The sequence below is a fragment of the Malaclemys terrapin genome, chromosome 1, assembly GCF_027887155.1.
Source record: "Malaclemys terrapin pileata isolate rMalTer1 chromosome 1, rMalTer1.hap1, whole genome shotgun sequence".
NCBI lineage: Eukaryota > Metazoa > Chordata > Testudines > Emydidae > Malaclemys > Malaclemys terrapin.
In genome coordinates this window covers 93,261,048-93,282,331 of record NC_071505.1, presented here as the reverse complement: position 1 = coordinate 93,282,331, position 21,284 = coordinate 93,261,048, and the positions used below count along the sequence as shown (strand labels likewise).

Here is a 21,284-nt window from a genome sequence, read left to right as displayed (position 1 = left end):
GAGGGACCCGCCACCGAATTCCCGCCGAAGACCCGGACGTACCGCCCCGATACTGGACAGAGTGCCACCCCTTTGAATTGGCCACCCCAAGCACCAGCTTCCTACGCTGGTACCTGGAGCCGGCCCTGAGTTCTCCTCACAATCCTCTCCTGAGGTAAGGAAGCGCTATTAGTTCCATCTTACAGAGGGGGAACTGAGGCACAGGGAGGCTAAGTGACTTGGCCAATGTCACACAGAAAGTCTGCAGCGGAGGAAGGATTTGAATCCAGCTCTCTCCAGCCCCAGGCTAACGCCTGGAGCACTGGACCATCTTTTCTCTCTTTTTTGGTTGTGAGGATCTAGCAGGTAAAGTGTTGTGAATGTGAACGGTCCTGTATATTGCTATTACCCTTTTTCAGGGAGAATTAAGAAGTAGTGAAAGGCAATTATATGAGAATCTGCAAAGGTTTGCCTCCCTATTGGAGGTTGGGGCAGGGGCAACTCCATTGCTCTGTGTACCAGGGATTTGATAATTCCAGCTCTACTGGGGCTTTTCTACTACACTGGACCAATTTTTCACCATTGCTGTCACTGGGGCAGTTCCACTGGTGATAGCAATGGCAGGAGCTCTCCTGCAGGCTATCTGCCAATGTTTTTAACCACTGTATCATCCAACCCTACTCAGAACAGCTCTAGAGATTTAATGTGCCAGCAGTCACTAGCACCTTGTTTTCATGCTAGGATGAGGGCAATGATACACACCGAGCAAAAGAAGAGAGCATTGTAATGGCAGTGGCACAGACTGAGATGCCAGTGAAAGTCTGCAGTGGCAACACGAGATCCACCACTATCACAGTAACGAATGCTTTTGCTTTACGCAGCACTTCTCTGAATTCTCCAAGCTGCGCACAGCAAACTAGTGGAGGAGTCATGAACAGAACCCAGGTCCTCTCACTCCCCAAGCCACACACTAATCACTAGACTATGATTCCTTGGTGATCTGAAGCACCCCCAAAGCCCCCCAGTTACTGTGTCCGTGAATTTCCAGCCATGGCAGTGCGCTCCCAGTTAGGCGGGGGTTATTTATTAACTCACATATCACAGGCTGAGTAACAAAAACACTGACACACCTTAAATGTGGGCTAAGGAGCTATGATTTTTAATATAATGGTCACTGTACAGACAGGGAGTCCCCACTGGGGGCTTTCCCCCTGCAAAATATTTATCTGTTATTTACTTGTATTCCAGCAGTGCTTCGAGACGCTAACCAAAATCAGCGCCCCATTGTGCTAGGTGCTGTGCAAACACATAGTGAGAGACAGTCCCTGGCCCAAAGAGCTTACAAACAAACAGACACAGGTGAGAGAAAGACATGATTATTATCCCCCTTTTACAGAAGGGGAGCAGAGGCACAGAGAGATGAGTGACTTACCCAAAGTCACAGAGGTGATGGCAGAGCCAAAAAATGAACCCAGATCTCCTTAGTCTCCAGAAGTGTCTTATCCACAAGAGCAACCTTTCTCCCTAAGTAGCCCGGGCTCCGCAGCCTTACCTAAACCCAGGCCTACCCTGCACACTTACTTCAGTATAACTGCGTCGCTCAGGGGTGTGAAAAATCCACCCCCTGAGCAATGTAGTTATACTGACCTAACCCACCGTGTAGACAGCGTTATGGCGTCAGGAGAGTTTCTCCCGCTGACACATCTACCGCCTCTCAGGGAGGCGGAGCTATTATGCCGATAGGAGAGCTCTCTCCCATTGGCTTACAGCATCTTCTCCAGAAGTGCTACAGCGGCGCAGCTGCATCGGTGCAGCTGTGCCGATGCACGTTTCTAGTGTAGACCGGCCCTGTTGGCTCCAGGACTCTGCAGGAGCTGAACTCTTACCGGAGTTTGAAATCTACTTCCTTCCCCTGGGTTCACTTTGTAGGGTTCCCCTTTTGATTACAGCCAGACCTCCCTCTTGTCTCTTTGCCCCACTCACTTCCCCATCTAAACTGTCTCCCTCTCCCCACCATCAGTAGATCCAGGGACTATGCCCCCAGTATGGGCACCTAGCTGTGGCTGCACCAGTGCTGATTCTCATTCAGCAAGCGTCCAGATTGCAGAGGCAGCCTTGGGGTCATGGTGGGAAGGAGTGTCTGCTCAGCCCATCACGCTTTTTTGCTCCTTGTCTCTTGGCGCTGCCATATTGCCTGTTTCAGCTTTCCCATGTCATCCACCAGCACCTCCTTCTGGCCTCCCTTTGCCATGCACACCCGCACCATGTCCAGTACTCGCTGGAGCCGCCGGTCCAGAGCTTCCAGGTGAGGCTCTGAGAGGACTGGCGAGAGGCGGTCTGAGGCCAGCGCCTCCCGCATGACGTCACTGAGGCGGTACGGCTCCGTGGCAAGCAGCTGCAAGCGCAAGAATGTCGACTTCTTGATACTAAGAGTGGGGGTGGGTGGAAGGGAAGAAAGGAGAAAAGAAAAATCAACCCAGCCCCGACAACACCTGCTATTCATGCAGTGCCGTGCAGCCTGACTGATCCCAAAGTGCTTTGCAGACAGTATATGCAGGGATCGCTCGCCCACTGCTGAAACCGACACCTCTGGGGTGTCATGGTGTCTACACCATGTGACAGAGATCCTGCTTTTTCACTTTGAAAATCCAGTCGCCCAAGCCCAGACAGGGCACTTCCTGAACCAGAACAATCAGACTTCCACTGATTCCTTAGAAAGTTACCCCCTCTGGGGTGGAATTGGGCAGGAGGGAAGGGGTAAAGAGAGCCATTACCTGCAGCACTGCTGGAGAGGGGCCAGGATGGACATTTCATCATGAGAATGTCTCCCAAATCTAAGGAGAGCAAAGAGAGTGTCGATTATGAGCGTAATGTGCCCCTTATGGACTGTGCAATATTGTCCATCCCACCTGGGCCAGAGACCTCAATAGCAATATGGCAATGACATCACAAGTCATGTCTGGGCTGCCACATCATTCCCAGCATGTGCAGAGACACCCCCTGCCAGATCCTTCCCATGGCCTCCCTGTGTCTGCTGTTCTCCATACTCCTTGTCAGCAGGAGTCCATCTCCCACTCTTACCCTCGGCCATTGTCCAGGTGAAGCAGGAAGGTGTCATTACCAAACTTCTCAAAAGTCTCATAGTGGTGTCGGTCCATGTTACCTGCAGAAGGGAGAGGAGAATGGGGACAGGGGAAGGGCAAAGGGGAAGGGGGAAAGCAGCAGAGAAGATAAATTGGACATTCTGCTTCAAGCACATCCTGAGCTCCAGGGATAGAGTAGACAAAGAGCGTGTCTACCCTACAAAATTACGTTGACCTAAGTTACGTCGACACAGCCACCACAGTAATTAAATCACTTTTGCCTGTTCACACTATGCTCCTTGTGTCAGCAGTGCATGTCCTCACCAGGAGCCAGGGGCACTGATTTCACTGTCAGTGTGGGGCATTGTGTGACGGCATCTGAAAGGCAGCAATGGTTGATGTAAGCAATGCAGTGTCTACACAGACACTGCATCGACCTAACCACGTCGACCTAAGCACTATACCTCTTGTGAAGGTGGAGTTATTAAGTCGGCATAGTGGGTGAGTTTAAGTTACATCAGCAGGAGCAACATTGTAGCATAAACACTTACCGAGTTAGGTTGACGTAAGCTGCCTTATGTCGACCAAACTCTGCAGTGTAGGCCAGGGCAAAGAAAGTGTCTCATGGCGGGGAGAGGCTGAATTAGGGCTGTATGTAACCTTTCTCCTTTAGAGACGTGGGTTGAACTTCTAGTGGGTCATCAGTGAAATGAGTTTGGTAGGCCTCAAAATCACTGCCTTGTTTGACAGGAGTGGCTATTTCTCTTCAGGGGAGGTCCCAGACTAGGACAGTGGGGGATGCTACAGCTCCGGTCTGTGTGCTTGTAGTGTGGGGAAATGGAACTGCAGGAGAGAGCTGCATGCCAGGACTGAAGTGCAAAGGTAGAGCTGTAGGTACGGTGGGATTGGGCAGGACTGGAATAGCTGGGAGTAGAGTGGAGCAGGTTGGAACTGTGAAGGGAGTAAAGAAGATGGCCTGGTTTCTATATATCCTCAGGTAGTGAAGGAAGAAGCTAACATATTTTTGGACCCCTGATTATTTTTGAACATCCATAGAGATCATCAGAGACTAGAACAAAGCAGTTGAGATGCTGATCTTTAAAAAAGGAAAGAAGAATGATCCTAGCAATCACCATTCAGGATAATGGAGCCATGAGTAACAAACAGCACAAGATTTATCAATAATAGATCTTGTCAGTCAAACTCTCCTGCTTTTTAGATAAAATTACAAAGTCAATGGATCTTAGTAAAACATTGGATACTGTGGCTCACAGAATCCTTACTCTTAAAATTGATGTCGATATCATCTTGGATATGTCACTGTCCTGTGGACTGGAACCTGGATGGAAACTCTAAGAAAGACTAGCAAGCAATGGCACAGTAGTGAGTTGGAGGAGCAGCCTAGAGAGGGGTACTGCAGAGATAAGTGGTGGAGCCATCTCATTTAACATCTGGAAGAGGGAGTGAATAGCATGTTAATGGCTTTCACAGATGGTACTAAACTGGAAGGAGCCGCAAACCCCAGTGAGGAGAGAGAAATAACAAAAGGGATTTAAGGGCTTGTCTACACACAGCAATTGTACTGCTTTAACTATACTGCTACAGCTAAATCAGCCATGGTTCCTGGTTCCCCCGTGAGGAATTGCCATGAGATGCATTCCAACTTCACTCTAATTAAAGCAAAAGCTATAGGTGAAGATATTATGCTGAGCAAGGCTTTTGACAGAATTGTACCAGCGGCAGGTGGGATTGACACAGAGCTCTAAAGAGAGCACATCAGACTTCGCTGGATGTGCTAGGGATCCCGGCAATCTGATTTTGTCTGCGCCTGGACACCCTGCTCAGGGACAAAATATGAAGCAGCTCATGTCCACAAACTGTTTTTTCACACCCTGCTGACAGATTTATTGACAGCAGCATTCAGACTGAACTGTGACCTCACCTGCAGTGATCTCAAGAGAAGCAAGGTCTGATGAATTTCTGCTTGAACACATGGATTCAGCGGTAGTACTGGAAGCAAAAAGGCAGCAGAAACTGATTGGATCTGCTTGTCTCCAGACACCAAAATTCAGTCTCATGGAACACTTACTATGGCAGGACCCTGAGAACGGTAAGGTACTGTAAATGGCCAGGGAAAATAAACTCCAGTAGAGTTAAGCAGCTAATCATGACAACAGAGATAAGCAGACAAGTCAGGACTGATGGTCAATCAAGCCCAGCCCCCTCTCTTTAGCAATGGCCAGTGCAATACACTTCAGAGGAAAGTTTAACACTTGCTTAATGGACAATTTATCCGATAATATGCCTATATGGGGAAACAAGTGAAATAAGCTAATGGGGAAGATCTCCGAAGTCCCTTGCAGGACAGTGTTGAGGTACCAGCCAAGGAGATACCAGGGATGTAGCTGTTGTCCAAGCTGCAGAAAGAAGAGTTGAGAAGAAAAATGGTGACCACTATTCCAGTATGTCGTCAGGCGTAAGGCATCCGGGTGCAGGAAAAGGCCTGCACCAGAGAGTGAATACTGGCTAGCACAATGACACAGGCCAAGATTTTAAAAGGTGATGATTAGTGATTTGGGGTCCCTGATCTGGACAGCTTAAAAGGCCTGATTTGCAGAGGGCCAGTACTCAGCACCTTCTGACAATCAGGCCACTTTAAGATGTCTCAAGTTGGGCATCTAAAATCACTCAACACTTTTGAAAGTCTTGGCCATAGTTCCACATTTATTCCAGAGGAAGAAAATTAGAGAGAGGGAGGCATCTAGGGTTACCATATTTTGTGCCTCCAAATGGAGGACACTCCAGGGGACCCCGGCCCCGCCCCCAGCCCCGCCCATGCCCCCGCCCCAACTCCGCCCCCTCCCCAAAGTCTCCGCCCCCTCCCCTGCTTCCCGCGAACATTTAATTCGCGGGAAGCCTGAAGCAGGTAAAGGGGGGGGGGAGGAGGTGCGGCCTAGGCTGGCCCCCCCGCGGCTCCAGCCTGGGTCGGCTCGGGCCCTGGGGTGCCGGCCGGCCCCGGCCGACCACACCCGGCCCGCCCAGCACTGCCGGCCGGCCCCTGGCGGCCCGGCGCACCCCCCGGCCCTGCGACCCCGGACCGGCTCCCGAACCGGCCCCCCGGCTCGGTGCACCCCCGCGGCTCCGCGGCTCGGCGCACCCCCGCAGCCCGGCGCACCCCCCGGCCCCGCAACCCCGGACCGGCTCCCGAACCGGCCCCCCGGCTCGGCGCACCCCCGCGGCTCCGCGGCTCGGCGCACCCCCGCAGCCCGGCGCACCCCCCGGCCCCGCAACCCCGGACCGGCTCCCGAACCGGCCCCCAGGCTCAGCGCACCCCGCGGCTCGGCGCACCCCCGCGACCCCAGACCGGCCCCCCGGCTCAGCGCACCCCGCGGCTCTGCGGCCCGGCGCACCCCCAGGCCCCGCGACCCCGGACCGGCTCCCGGACCGGCCCCCCGGCTCAGCGCACCCCGCGGCTCCCGGCTCGGCGCACCCCCCCGGCCCGGCGCACCCCCCAGCGGCCCGGCCCGGCGCACCCCCCAGCGGCCCGGCTCCGCGGCCCGGCGCGACCCTGGACCGGCTCCGCGGCCCGGCGCACCCCCGCGGCCCGGCCCGGCGCACCCCCCAGCGGCCCGGCTCCGCGGCCCGGCGCGACCCTGGACCAGCTCCGCGGCCCGGCGCACCCCCCGGCGGCCCGGCCCCCGGCACCGCGCCCCCTGCTCCCCGCCCGGCCCCGCGACCCCGGCCCGGCCCCGCACCGGCCCGGCCAAAGAGGCCCTGGCCGAGCCCTCCCTCCCTCCTGATTTTCCCGGACATGCCCGGCTTTTGGGGATTTCCCCCCGGACGGGGATTTGAGCCCCCAAAAGCCGGATATGTCTGGGAAAATCCGGACGTATGGTAACCCTAGAGGCATCATCTGTTACAGACTCCTTAAAGTTTGGGGCACCAACATTCAGACATCTGCTTCAGGGAACAACCTTCAACTCTGGGGTCAAAGGACAGAAGTGTTTGAAAACATGGATAATGCTAACAGAAGGGTCAAGGGAGGAAAATGGCCTGCAGAGAAACTGGGAACTCCCAAAGAAGGAGTGAAGTTGCAATGCTCAGCAATACATACATGAGTCTTATTGCTCCACAACAGCATGCCCAGTTAATCCATCTGGTGGTATTTGACAGGATGTAAACTGAACTGAATCCAGGAAAAGGAAGAGGCAGATAAGTAGCAGAATAAAAATCGAGAAAGGGATGAAAGAGAAGAGATCACTGAGGACAAATCTAAGACATTAATTTCAAAGTCTAAGTTGTGTGTGGGACTTGGAGGATCCATCTATCCCCAGCATGGAGCTGAGACTGAAGGCCTCCAACTATTCTCACTGCAACAATCTGGGGCACCCTGAAAGCTATTAATGAACAATAGCCATAAATGGAGCAGAAGTAAGTCCAATGGCACCAGCAGCAAAATCAGCCTAACTGCTTGCAGCAGTGACAAAAGATAGTGGAAAAGGGAAACTATCCAAGTTATGTAACCAGTTAAAGAAATTGGGACTCAGCAGAGACAACAAACAAGCAGTGATCTAGACACGTGCTTCAGATCCCTAAGTGAACAGAACATTGTGAACAGCACCGAGGCATGGCACTGGAATACGTCCATAGCAAAGAAGAAGGGTATGAAACAGGAGGGGCAGGAATGAAAGTGGTAGGGAAAAAAAACACTAACGGCATTAGCCAGTGACTGGGCAATACCCATCATCGTCCTTCGGCTGAATGCACCTGTGCAGCAAATGCTGTAAAACTGAATATTGTCTGTAGGAAAGGGAATGTAGATCCTACTGTTCAACAGCTTGGAGATACGTTAAAAACACCAGCCACCCAGTGTAAGAGCACAAGACATATAGGCCACATAGATTTACATCCCATATGGCCCCACTGAAGTAAATGTAAGTTCTTCTCCCATCCTATGACAGACATTCAGAACATAACCGACTGGTCTTTATTCCTGGCTTCAGTCATCAGATGTGGGGTTACAAAAGATCAGGTCCCTGTCACATGGCAGGAGTCAGGATGCACTGACTCCGGATGTCTACCCAGCAAATCAAAACCCGTGGCTGCCTGCGCTAGCCAACTTGGGCTCACAGGGCTGTTTCATTGCTGTGCGGACATCCGGGCTTGGGCCACAGCCCAAACTCTGGGATCCTGCCAACCTGCAGAGTCCGAGAGCTTGGGCTCCAGCCAGAGCCATGAAGTCTACACAGCAATGAAACAGCCTTGCAGCCCAAGTCCCGCAAGCCCACGTTTCTCTTTGCTGTGTGGACATACTCTCTGTGGCTACTGTAACAGCAGGATTTAACCATTTTTTTTGCCCTCTTGCTTCAAAATAGATGGCACCATAACGCTAGCTGCTCTGAATGCCGATAGTGGGAAGGGAGAAGACAGATGAATCACAAAGCTCATAGATGCTATCGAGCCTTATTGCCTTGATTTAAAGAGTTCCTAGGGCCACAACAACTCAAGAATGGAATAATTTCAGCACAGCTATTTTCACTAGTTGGTACTATTTCTAGGGCCTTTGTACAGGAAATTGTGATTTGTTGGCAGTGCTCGAAGGGGTGAGCCATTGGCTGTACACTCCAGCCCAGAGGATGCAAAAACAGATATAGGCAATGATGGCCAGCTAAGCAAAGCAGGATGCTGAAGTTAGATGTGGGGGGGCGCAAACCTTGGCACAGATAAGATAAAAAGACCCCTTTACTAAGAGGAAAGTAGCTCTCCCAGTGTAGTGTAGACCAACAATGCTGTAGTTTGGTCAACAAGGAAGCATGTGAAAGGACAATATTATACCCACTGTTGTGATTGTTACCCTGGAACACTTGATAAGCTGGATTTCATCCTCCCAAACAACAACCTGAACCTCAGTGATCTAGGGCAGGTTATTATGGTACCAGTGGCATTAATAACAGTCAAGAAGGAAACAGCTTTCTGCTGGTAATGGAGAAAGTGTAATATATAACCGGAGTGCTAAGAACGACATTTAAGAACGGGGGAAAGTGGATGAGCCCAGGGTTCATTTGGTTTAAATCAGAATTAAAACAAAATTCTGGAAATTAAAAGTTAAAATTAAGTGTAATGATGGAAATAGCTAATGTGGTGTGAAGTGCAGTACCACAGTGCAGCCAATAGGGGGCAGAGCATGGGACTCATGCAGTAACACTGAGTAACAGCTGGGAAGGGGTAGCCTGGGAAAGCAGGAAGTGGAGACAGGCAAGTTCCCCAGAAGGGGCCCTGTCATTGTCCTGTGAGATCTGTCTGATCTATAAATAAAAGCAGAAGTGGCATGCAGAATCACGTGCCCCCAAGGATTTGCTGCTTGGCTTGTACTGAGCATGCTCACATAGACTGAGCATGCTCAGTAACACTACTGAAGCCAGGTGCCCTGACTCTGCCCCCCTACTATCTGCAGGCAGGGGTCATCTGTAGGGTTGCCAACCCTCCAGGATTGGCCTGGAGTCTCCAGGAATTAAAGATTAATCTTTAATTAAAGATTGTCATGTGATGAAATTTCCAAGAATACATCCAACCAAAACTGGCAACCCTAGTCGTCTGTGAATAAAAATATCTATGCAAAAGCCTCAGAGCCTCCTTGCAGGCACGAGTGCGTCACACGTGGGCAGATCTGTAGGCCCAGGCCTGGGAAGGCTTGGGCAGGTTGTTAGAGGGGCACCCACTCACCCATCAGGAAGTCAAGCACAGTCATGTCTATGAGGTCGAGCAGGCGGGAGCCGCTGTCATAGGGCGGTGTCTTTCTCACCTGAGCACAGTAATTCTGATTCAGCTCCCACCTTAGAAGAGAGGCCGAAGGGGGAAATCACAAGGTGTCCTGGGCTCTGGGACTGGGGGAGAGCATCACAGAAACTTCGGATGACTTCTTTTAACCGTTTGGGCTTCCCTGGGCCTTCTCAATCCCCACCCCCAGGAACGGATTTCAAGGGACAGTCCATGGTAGATGTCTACGGTTGCCAACTTTCTACTTGCACAAAACCAAACACCCTTGCCCTGTCCCTCTGTTGAAGCTCCGCCCCTTCTCCAAGGCTCCACCCCCCGCTCACTCCATCCCCCCATCCTCTGTCACTTGCTCTCCCCACCCTCTCTCACTTGCTCATTTTCACTGGGCCGTAACATAGGCGCCAACTTTCTCCAGCACTGGTGGGTGCTCACGCCCCCCCCCCCGCCCATGGCCCCGCCCCGACTCCACCCTTTCCCCGCCCCTGGCCCTGCCCCATTCCAACCCCTTCCCCAAAGTCCCCACCCCAACTCTGCCCCCTCCTGCCCCTATTGGATCCCTTCCCCAAATCCCCGCCCTGGCCCCACCTCTTCCCCCAGCGTGCCATGTTCCCCCTCCTCCCCACTCCCTCCCTGCCCCGCGAAACAGCTGTTTTGTGGCACAAGCGCTGGAGGGGGGAGAAGCAGGACGCGGCAGCGTGCTCGCAGAGGAGATGGAGCAGAGGTGAGCTGGAACGAGGGGGGCAGGGCAGGGAGCTGCCAGTGGGTGCTGAGCACTCACCAATTTTTTTCTGTGGGATCTGGGGTGGGGGCAGGGATGAGGGGTTTCGGGTGTGGGAGGGGTCTCCGGGCTGAGACAGTGGGTTGGGATACGGGAGGGGTTGAGGGCTCCGGCTGGGGGTATGGGTTTTGGGGTGGAGCCAGGGATGAGGGGTTTGGGCTGCAGGAAGGGGCTCTGGGCTGGGGGGTGGAGCCAAGAGGTGTGGAGTATGGGAGGGGGCTCTGGGCTGAGGCAGGGGGTTGGGGTGTGGGAAGGGGTGAGGGCTCTGGACTGTGGGTTCAGATTCTGGGGTGTGGCCAGAAATGAGGGGTTCAGGTGCGGGAGGAGACTCTGGGCTGGGGCAGAGGGTTGGGGTACGGCGTTTATGTGAGGGCTCTGGCTGGGGGTGCAGACTTTGGGTGGGGCCGGGGATGAGGGGTTTGGGGTGAAGGAGGGTTCTCCAGGCTGGGACTGAGGGGTTTGGAGGGCAGAACACGGATCATGGCTGGGGCAGGGGGTTGGGACATAGGGGGGTGCCAGCTCCGGGTGGCGCTTACCTCAAGCAGCTTCTGGAAGCAGTGGCATGTTCCCTCTCCGGCTCCTACGCAGTCAGGCGGCTCTGTGCACTGCTCCATCCGCAGGCGCCGCCCCACAGCTCCCATTGGCTGCAGTTCACGGCCAATTGGAGCTGAGGAGCTGGCACTTGGGGCAGGTGCAGCACACGGAGTCCCTTGGCTGCCCCTATGCGTAGGAGCCAGAGGGAGGACATGCTGCTGCTTCCAGGAGCCGCATGGAGCCACGGCAGGCAGGGAGCCTACCTTAGCCCCACTGCACCATTGACCAGACTTTTAATGGGGCCTCCAGGGACCTTTTTCGACCGGGCATTCCGGTCAAAAACTGGACACCTGGCAACCCTCATGTCCCCCATCATGTGTGCCGTGCTGTGGGAAACACCACCACCTTCAGTTTGCATCCCTGACCCAGCGCCTTGACACTGTCTGGACTCTGTACCACCTTCCCCACCCCCTCCTCTTCCCCACACAGCTGTAGGTCTTGCTGTCCCCCCGCCACATCTCTCCTGCAGCCCCCATCCCATTGCCACACTCGCCACCTGCAACCCAAACCTTCCCTCCCAACACACTCACTCCGCCTTCTTGCTCTTGTGGTACGAGCGTCTCCAGGGGCTGCGCCAGGAGTGGCGTTTGGCCAGTTCCTTGTCGGGCAGAAGGGCCGCCATGGAGCCCTCGAGCTGGTCCGGTTTGCCACACAGGGCGTGCTCCGTGGAGCAGTAGTAGGAGCACTCGCCGAAGAAGCAGACATTGCTGGCTGGGGGGAGCCGGTCAAATCAGGACAGAGCAAAGGTCAGCAAAAAACAGCAGTCCCAACCCACCCAAAGAGTAACAGAGCCTATCTGGTGAGTGCGATGGCATGCTGGCTGAGGAGAGCTCACCTGTAGGACGTGGACAGTAATTCTGTACAGCAATCCATCTAGATTAGAAGAGAGCAGGTCTGCTCTCGTTGTTCAGTTAACCTAAAAGGGCTCCAGTGTGGCTGGAAAGCAGCAAGGACATAGCTGGGATCCCACTATCACACCCATAGGCTGAAATACACGGCTAGCAGGAGATTGATGCGCTTGGGGAGAGGACCTGCCCACTGGGTAAAGTAGTTGGGAAGTCCTGTATCTTGGGAAAGAGGCATTCAGGCAGATAACTCCAAGGGAAGATGGGATTCCTGGGCAGGTAATCCCTAGTGAGATGGAGCAACCAGGCCGATAATCTGGATTGGAGGAAAACATAGAACCCAGGCAGAACCTGAGTGGCTCCAGCGCACTCAGGCAGGTGATCTCCATCCAGATGCACTGCAGATCATTCCTTAATTACATGTGGGTTGGGCAGTGGCAAGTGGGGTGTGAAGATGCATGTCACTGGAGTTGCAGTTCCCCCCACAGGAGCCCAGCCAGGGAGCTTGTGATGGGCACACAGGCAGAGAACACTCACCTGGGGAAATGAAGAAGGTTCTAGCCAGTTTCTTGTCAGTTGTGATGTCACGAATCTCTTTAGTTATATTCACCAAACGACCAGACACTGGGGGGATTCTCCGGAAATCCAGGATCCTTCGGGGACAAGGAGAGCACACAAGGAACTAAACAAAACACAGGACCAAAGCAGTTTCTTCCCTGAGTGCTTGTTTCACAACCAAATGGAAGATGGTAAGAACAACATCTGCAGTGACTTTAGCTAGAGTAAAAATGACAAGGGCTATTGATCACCATGCTTTGGTGTGTAAGATGTGGGGTCAGGAATATCTCCACTACCCCACTGTCGTAGTATTGCACAATTAGGTGCAAATCACGGGGATTTTGCACCTTCCTCTGAAGCTTCAGATACTGGCAGGTGCTGGATACAGGTTTTCAGCCTAGATGGCCCATGGGTCATTGCCCTGCTCTCTCTTAGGTGGAGATTGAGTACAGATGATCTGATCCAATACAACAACTCCTAAGTTCCTGGAGAAGATTCTCTAATGCAGCTTTTCTCAAATGCAGCCAGCATAGACACATGGGGCCACCAAGGGCTTTTCTTGCGGCCACAGCTTCCTGGGCTGAGACTAGGGGGGATATGCGGGGGAGCAAAGCAGCAGCCCCTCCCCCTCCCTGGTGCTCCTAGATGCATGACCTTGGTATTGGTCGCTAGGGCTGCCAGCAGGGGTTGGGTCATGCCCCCCTCTGGAGACACCTGGGGCACAACACTGGAGGAGCAGGCAGCCAGTGAGTTCCCCAGCTTCCCATGGGCAGTGGAGCTCAGGCTTTGGGCTTCAGCCCTGGGGTGGTGGGGCAGCAGGCTCTTGCCACAGGGCTTTGGTTTCCAATCCCACGCTCTGGCCTCGCAATAGCAGGGCCCCAGGTTCCAGCCACATGGCTTCACACTCCATCCCACAGTCGCGGGGCTTCAGGCTCTGGTCCCCCGCTGCCTTCTCCGGTCATCCACCCCCCCCCCATCACCCCTGGCCCCCGCTGCCTCCCACAACCCCCATCCAGGGCTTAATTTGTCCCTAGGCTTGCCGGGGCTGAGTTAATCTACTGTGAAAAGTGATATATGTTTAATATCACTTTTCACAACAGACTTCCTAGCTTGCAATAAATAAATTACAATGATTTGGATGTGTATATGGGCATATTTATTTGTTTTTCCTAAAGCTAATTAAGCATTTTAGGGAAAAGTGTGAGAGCGGCCACCAGCAAGAGTTGGTGGCTGCACTCTCAGGCCACCAAATAAATTTGTCTAATGAAGGCTAGGAATTCACCAGAAACTCCCTGACTTTGTCATTGGGGAAATAAAGAATAGGTTGCATTGGGGCTGTGTCCTGCACCCGACGTGCAATGGTGGTAGATTTCAGTCGGGTCTGTCCCTAAGTAGATATTGGTTCACATCAAAAAATTACTTTACAATCTGGCAGGACAATCTGTGTTTAGGAGAGGCCTGTATTGGAAGCAGGGCCGGCTCCAGGCACCAGCTTGTCAAGCAGGTGCTTGGGGCGGCCGCTCGGGAGAGGGGCGGCACGTCCAGGTATTCGGCGACAATTCGGCGGACGGTCCCTCACTCCGCCTCGGAGCGAAGGACCTCCCGCCGAATTGCCGCCGCAGATCGCGATCACAGTCGCGGCTTTTTTTTCTTTTTTTTTGGCTGCTTGGGGCGGCCAAAACCCTGAAGCCGGCCCTGATTGGAAGTGCATGGGGTCAGTATTAGGGTACATCAGCAGAGCTGTGTGGCAGGTCAGAACTGGCCAGGGGCAGGCCAGTGGGGATCCTATGGGTCCGGACAAGAGTACATGGACAGAGCTGGATTGGGGGGAAGGCGAGGGGTGCTCTGTCAGGATTGAAGGTTATTGACAGCTGCTTTTATCAGGGGGTCCCAGGACTGCTAGAGTAGGAAATGCTGCAGGTCAAGACTGAGGGGCATTGCCAAAGGCATATGCCTTCCAGAGCCAGGTTTGGGCCCACTGAATAAGCAATGTGTGTGCGGGATCTTATGAATGAATGAACATGGAGCTGAATCTACATAGCATCGTAGATGTGCATGATGTTTTGGTGACATACAGTCTGAATTAGGATTCCCCTCTTTCCCCACCAGATGGAGAAAGGGGGCTCCCTGCAAATGGCAGATCCTGTGGCTAAGATCTCAGGGCTGCTGCCAGCCTCCTTTAATAGATGTACTCTCTGTCCCCTGAAGAACAGAGCTGGGAGCTGGAAGGGCTTTGAGGGGCTCACCTGTCCAGGTGAAAGGCTGCTATTTCTGCATTGTGTCGTTCAAAGTCCGAGAAGTAAAAGAAATCTGCTGGGGTCTCTTGGTCCCGGGTCTGCCTGAAATGAAAGGGAAGGGGGGGAGGGGAGATGGGACAGAGGAGGTTAAAGCCTCCAGTGCTGAGTCTAAGCCTGCTCACCACTATGGGGGAAACTTAGGCTATGTCTTCACTGGGGGGGAGGGGAAGATCTATTTAAGATACGCGAATAGCGTAGCTGAATTCGACGTATCGGAGCCGATTTATCCTGCTGTGAGGATGGCGGCAAATCGACTGCCACGGCTCCCCGTCGACGGCGCTTACTCCTACCTGCGCTGGTGGAGTACAAGCGTTGATTCGGGGATCGATTGTCGAGACGCGATAATTCGATCCCCGAGAGATCGATTTCTACCCGCCGATTCAGGCGGGTAGTGAAGATGTAGCCTTAGAGTCATTCACTTTCTGATCTAGGTGCATGTTTTATGTCACTTCCGTCTCCAAACTCACTGTGGACACCAGAGCTGTGGAAACCACTTCCCATCCCCATTCATTAACTGCCTCAGTGTCACCCCATCGTTTGCTATATGTTTCACAGAATCATAGACTCCAAGGCCAGAAGGGACCATTATGATCATCTAGCTCAGTGGTTCTCAACCCCTTGGGCTGCTTGTGGCCCAATCAGCACACAGCTGCAGCCCATGTGACGCCCTCAGGGCCATACAGCACACAGCTGCAGCCCACATAATACATAGAGAGCTGAATATGTGACCCACAATGGTAAATAGGTTGAGAACCACTTATCTAGCCTGACCTCCTGTATAACCCAGGCCATAGAACTTCCCCCAACTCATTCCTCAAGCAGATCTTTAGAAAAACATCCAGTCTTGATTTAAAAATTGCCAGTGATGGAAAATCCACCACGGCCCTCGGAAAATTGTCCCAATGATTGATTACTCTCACCATTAAAAATTTACATCTTATTTCCAGTCTGAATTTGTCTAGCTTCCACTTCCAGCCATTGGGTCATGCTACACCTTTCTCTGCTAGGCTGAAGAGCCCATTATCAAATATTTGTTCCCCATACAGATACTTATAGCCTATAAACAAGTCACCCCTTAACTGTCTCTTTGTTAAACTAAATAGATTGAGCTCCTTGAGTCTATCATTGTGTCAGGTGTGTTTCCTAATTTTTTCATCATTCTCGTGGCTTTTCTCTGAACTCTCTCCAATTTATCAACATCCTTCTTGAACTGTGGGCACCAGAACTGGACACAGTACTCCAGCAGCGCTTGCACCAATCCCAAATACACAGATAAAATAACTTCTCTACTCCTACTTGAGATTCCCCTGTTTATACATCTCAGAATTGCATTAGGTCTTTTGGCCACAGCATCTCCCGGAGAGCTCATGTTCAGCTTATTATCCACCATGACCCCCAACCCTTTTTCAGTCACTGCTTCCCAGGATAGAGTCCCCCATCCTGACATTCCTGCTGTTATTCTTTACATATACATGCTGTCAGGCCCGTAGAGAGAAATGAGCAGCTCCAGTACATCATGTTGGCTGGGGCCCACCTCCTCCCATTTCCTTATTTACACAGACATTACAGATGTTTTGGGGGGCACCCTGCTCGGGAACCCCTGGTACAACCGTCCTCCCTGCCCCCCACCTCTCATAAGTCCTACAAGTTGTGCAAACAATGTACAAAATGATCCACTCTGAGAATTTGCTCCCCTCTACCACAAGAGGTCGCACCACCCCATCAGAAACAAACAGCTGACCAGCATGTCTCACTTGTTCCCAGGAAGGAGGTGTCAGTGGGGGAGGTCACCTCATGTCCTCACCAGCTTCCCTTATAGGGGCTCTGGTAAGTAAGCTCATGGAATAAGGCTAGAGTTCCTGCCTCCCTCAGTTTCCTAGCTGGATTTCCTCACCACGTAATGAAATGATTTAAGATGAGCCCAAGCCCGGATGGGATCCAGGATGTTGGTACAGGCCCATCTCTGGAACTGACCGGGCCCTGGCCCCTCTCCTGCTGGCCTTACTCACTTCATGGGTTTGAAGAGTGCCTCTCCATAATTTGGGAACGTCATGATCAACTTCAGCTGGGTCCCTCCTGGTTTCTGGACTGAAATGATACAGATAAGAATCAGGGCCAGGGCAGGAGAAAAGGGGAAAAGAGAATGAGGAGAGGGACAGACAGACAGACACAGAAAGGGGGACAAAAAGCAACGCAGACACGGAGGGCACGCGTGGGGAGGCAAGTGAGACTGATACCTGAGCCAATGATTTTCTGTGTAGCCAGTTCCTCCAGCAGCATAGGAGTGATGGGGTCCTGCCGGGAGTACAGCTCATAGCGATTGATGCCAATGTGGAACCTGAGCCATGTGGGGTAGGTATCATATGGAGTCTTCCCAGTCGGAAGGACCATCTCTGCTTTACTGCTGCTGACCCTGCAGCCCAAAAGCCACCCCCGCATAACAACAACAGGGTTTAGGACATGCACAATGTACTCTCCATCTCCAAAGTGCTCCCTTATGGTCACACCAAGACAAGATCAGCCCCTTCTCACACATCTATCAGCAAACAAGAAGCTGAGAGGGGACTGGTTGGAGAGGAACATGGGTAGCGGGTATAAGAGGCTTGGGGAGGCTAAACCTCACCATATGGAGCAAGCAATGCTGGATGTGGCGCACCGCTGACCCGCCGCCTTTGGAGCGCCGCCGGCAGAAGCTCCTGAGAGGTGGGGACGCCACCAGCGTCCAGACCGTGGCCGCGCCCACGCTCCGCCCCAAGGTCCCTCCCCGCTCACTCCTCTCCGCCCCCTCCCCGTCACTTGCCCTTAATGCAGGAGATGGCAGAGAGAAGTGAGCATCAGGTGGGTGGGGCCTCAGGGGGAGGAAGGCAAGCAGGAGCAGGGCTACATTTCGGGCACCAATGGCCCTGCCCCACTTCTAGGGAGCTTCCAGTGCTCAGATCCAGCCTCCCCAAACGCAAGAGTCACACGTGGCCGATAGAAAGGAGCTAGGAGGAATGGCAATACAAAGAGAGGTGGGAGAGCACTCCCTGCTATTCCAGGCCTAGGCTCCTACACACATCTCAGTCCTGACTAGGGTGACCAGATGTCCCGATTTTACAGGGACAGTCCTGATTTTTGTGTCTTTTTCTTATATAGGCTCCTATTACCCCCCCACCTCCGTCCCGATTTTTCACACTTGCTGTCTGGTCACCCTAGTCCTGACCTACAGCATCCCTGGCTCTGCCTGGACTGGGCCTCTCCAAAGTGTCCCCTTGCATCTGGTCTTACCACATGACAAGTATTTTAGGGCAGACCAAACCTTTGGCCCACAGTGCCTGCTGGGCACAGAAGAGGGAGGATGCGTTATTTGATGATCCGAGAAAAATTCCACAGTATCACTTTAAGAAAGGCAATAGATTTAAACTTCTTAGCCCTGTTTTGCCTGTATTTTTACTTAGAGCCCAAATCTAACTGAATTCTTCCCAGCATAAGAATTACCACCTGTGTGTACAGTTAGTTGTATGATATCAATTACTTTAAAGGAGACACCTGTATTTATATATTTTAAAATGTCAGAACAAAGGAGATTCATAGTTATTTTCCAGAAACAACCTTAACACTGATCCTTTATCCTGACCCACTATTTCCCTTTGATTAGTTTGTCATATACCTCTGATTTACCTGGGGAGAGGAGTTCACGTTATCTCTATTAAAACTATCAATCAGTGTAGTTTCTGCATACTTGCATTATGATGTTACATTACAGTAGCACCTAGGCCCAGATCCTTAAATGTACTTAGAAGCTTAAATATCTTTGAGGATCTGGGCACTTGAGAATAGGACCCCATTGTGCCAGGTACTATACAAGCATAGAACAAAGAGACAGTCCCACCCCCAAAGAGTTTATACTCTACATCTACTCCTCTGCCCTGGAAATATACTGAAACTACATCATTTAATAGTTCTACTTTAAACAACACATACCCATCTTCCAGGTTAAATTATAGCCATATGACAGACTAATCCTCTGAGATAGATAGGGTTAAGGTTGTTTGTGGAATATAGCTCCGAATTTCCATTCTTTCTAACTTTTATTTTTAATAACTACAATGTGGTTCCTTTAAAGTAGCTACTATGTATTTACAATATTAATTACCAACTGGCTTTTAATTCTTCATCTAGGCAATAGTGGTGACACAGGCACGTGGGGACGCAAATAACCACATGCCAACAGTGTGATTGTTGCACCACCAAGTCCTGTGCAGATCAGAGAGCATCTCATGAAATGCAAGGCAGGAAGTAATGCTGAGATTGTAGGTAACTTAACTGTTGGTCATCACATTTCAAAGGGGGGGCAGTCTGGAGAACGGGAATGCAAATGGTTAGTGCTATGGAGAGGGGGAAGTCTTATGCACTGAGAGCTTCAAGACTATTGAGTTTGGAAAGGAGATGAGGAGATAGAATAAATATTTATTAGAATAAAAATTATATAATATAATGAATTGTATAGAGCTGGCCAGCCCAAAAGTTCCCATTTGACTTCCTTTCAGGAGACAAGGACAAGGGGGCCCTCCCATTACAAGGAAGTACATTTAAAATGGACTAAAGGAAATACTTGCTCATATCGTCTGATTTTGGCAGCCCAGTTTGAGACACTTTAAAGAGGCCTGATTGTCAGAAAGTGTTGAGCACCTGCCCTCTGAGGAGCCTCCAGTGGGGCTCGCAAAATCACTAGTGACTTCTGAAAACACAGGCCATAGCCAATAACTAATCTGTGGAATCTACTGCCGCAGGACAGCTGAGGCAAATAGCTTAGTACAGTTCAAAAGGAGGCCATTTATGAGGTGTGGAATAACAGTGACTCTGACTAGGATAAAGTTACAATGCCCCATGCTCCAGGGCAAAAGCTGATCACTCGCTGAATTCAAAACATCCCCACCCTCCCAAAAATATGGTATGATGTCACACAGTTAGTTAGGTGCATTATGGGGATTTTGTGCCTTCCTGCAAAGGATCGGAGAGTGGCCACTCATGGAGGAAGGCCCATGGCTGGCTTTATCTATACGTGGGTAGCAGCTTAGGATGCCACATTTATGGTCATAGCCCTGTGCTAGAACACAAGGCTGGCTGGCCAGCCGGCATTGCATCCTGGCCTTCTGGGATTGGGACCTGGCTCTTCTAAACCAAGGGGGGAGGAAAAGTGGGGACATCAAAATAATTATTTACCCAGGATCCAAATACATTTCGGGCCAGCCCTGGACATGATACCATGCTAAATGGACCATAGGCTGGTCTGGTTACTGTGTTCCTAAAGAATATACTGTGTCAGGTGGTCTCTCACCATTCATCACTCCCACTGCTTTTCAGCGTGAACTTCTCTTTGGGGTTGACACTGAAGAGCTTGTCTTTCTTCACCAGTTCCGGGATTGGGATCTTATAGAGGGGATGCTCAAAGAGTGCTGCCATCTTTGACCGCCCTGTCCATGCCGACTTCACCCCTGCCCACTGGTGCTTAAAGTCACGATCTCTGAGAACCATCTTGCTTCCGCCACCTGCTGGTGGCCTCCCTTCCAGTGAGCGGGAGCCTTTCTCCAAGGACCCATTGCTGCCACTGAAATCCTGAAGGATCCGCAGGCTCAACTTTTTTTGGACTGAAACTAACGGGCCGGATGGCGGGAGGCCCAAGGGGTTCGCTGCTTTTGGGATACAGCTGCAGGAGCTGGGAGCAACTGGGAGAGCCAAGTCCAATGCCATGTGCATCAGGAGAGCCAAGAGGAGGAGAGAGAAGAGCAAAATTTTAAACTTCCTCTGGAGCAGAGTCTGCAATCGGCGTAACATCCTCTCCAGGCTGATACACGTGGCAAGGTGCAAACGTCCACGGGTGGGTAGGAAAGAGTTAATACTTATGCAGTGTGATCCCCTTGCCAAAAACAAGAAGGATGGAGAAGTCCCGAGCAGTGTAGCACCCTGGATTTGGAGTTTCGGTGTTAAAAAGTAAGGGCAATGCAGAAGTTGGGGTTTGCAGGTGAAAACTAAGCTAGCAACACCCGTCACCTTCTCTTCTGCTGCTGTTGCCGTTTCAGGACAAAAGGTGATCGTGTCTGTCCATGGCAGTGAGTCCGGAGCAGCTCCCAGGTCCCTTGTGGAGAGGATCCCCTGGATGTGGCAGCTATCAGTAGGACAGCGAGAGGAAGGGAGGTTGCGGCTTGGTTTATCAGTGTTGATAAGGGAAGAGCAGGCAGTGCCAAGGTTAGAGTGAACGGGGCAAGTTCCAGATCAGTTGCAGCAGATTGTTCAATGACAGAAGTGACTGCAGACAATCCCCTCACCTAATCCACCCTGCAGCCTCTCTCCCAGACTGCTCCCCACATACTCACCCAAGTACCCCCATCCG

At 52.0% G+C, this 21,284-nt stretch overlaps 1 protein-coding gene across 1 annotated transcript; it reads right to left on the bottom strand.

Annotated features, from left to right (window-relative positions):
* Positions 1-1,131: 1,131 nt before the first annotated feature.
* On the bottom strand, positions 1,132-21,098 carry LOC128838917 (extracellular serine/threonine protein kinase FAM20C-like). Its single transcript, XM_054031417.1, has 10 exons — positions 20,232-21,098; positions 17,149-17,324; positions 16,921-16,999; positions 14,861-14,953; positions 12,594-12,709; positions 11,742-11,922; positions 9,786-9,895; positions 3,061-3,142; positions 2,754-2,813; positions 1,132-2,405 (listed from the first exon to the last, which is right to left on the bottom strand). The coding sequence occupies exons 1-10, from the start codon at positions 20,726-20,728 to the stop codon at positions 2,132-2,134; spliced, it is 1,668 nt and encodes a 555-aa protein (XP_053887392.1). The 5' UTR covers positions 20,729-21,098; the 3' UTR covers positions 1,132-2,131.
* Between the last annotated feature and the right edge of the window lie 186 nt (positions 21,099-21,284).

Bases quoted from the DNA above. Each gene is read 5' to 3' on its own strand.
- LOC128838917 (XM_054031417.1), bottom strand. From the start codon at position 20,728: ATGTTACGCCGATTGCAGACTCTGCTCCAGAGGAAGTTTAAAATTTTG. The intron at 17,325-20,231 runs GTGAGAGACCAC...TTTGGGCTGCAG, and splicing joins AGCAGTGGGAGTGATGAATG to GGTCAGCAGCAGTAAAGCAG. The intron at 2,406-2,753 runs GTAATGGCTCTC...CCCCACTCTTAG, and splicing joins CCTCTCCAGCAGTGCTGCAG to TATCAAGAAGTCGACATTCT.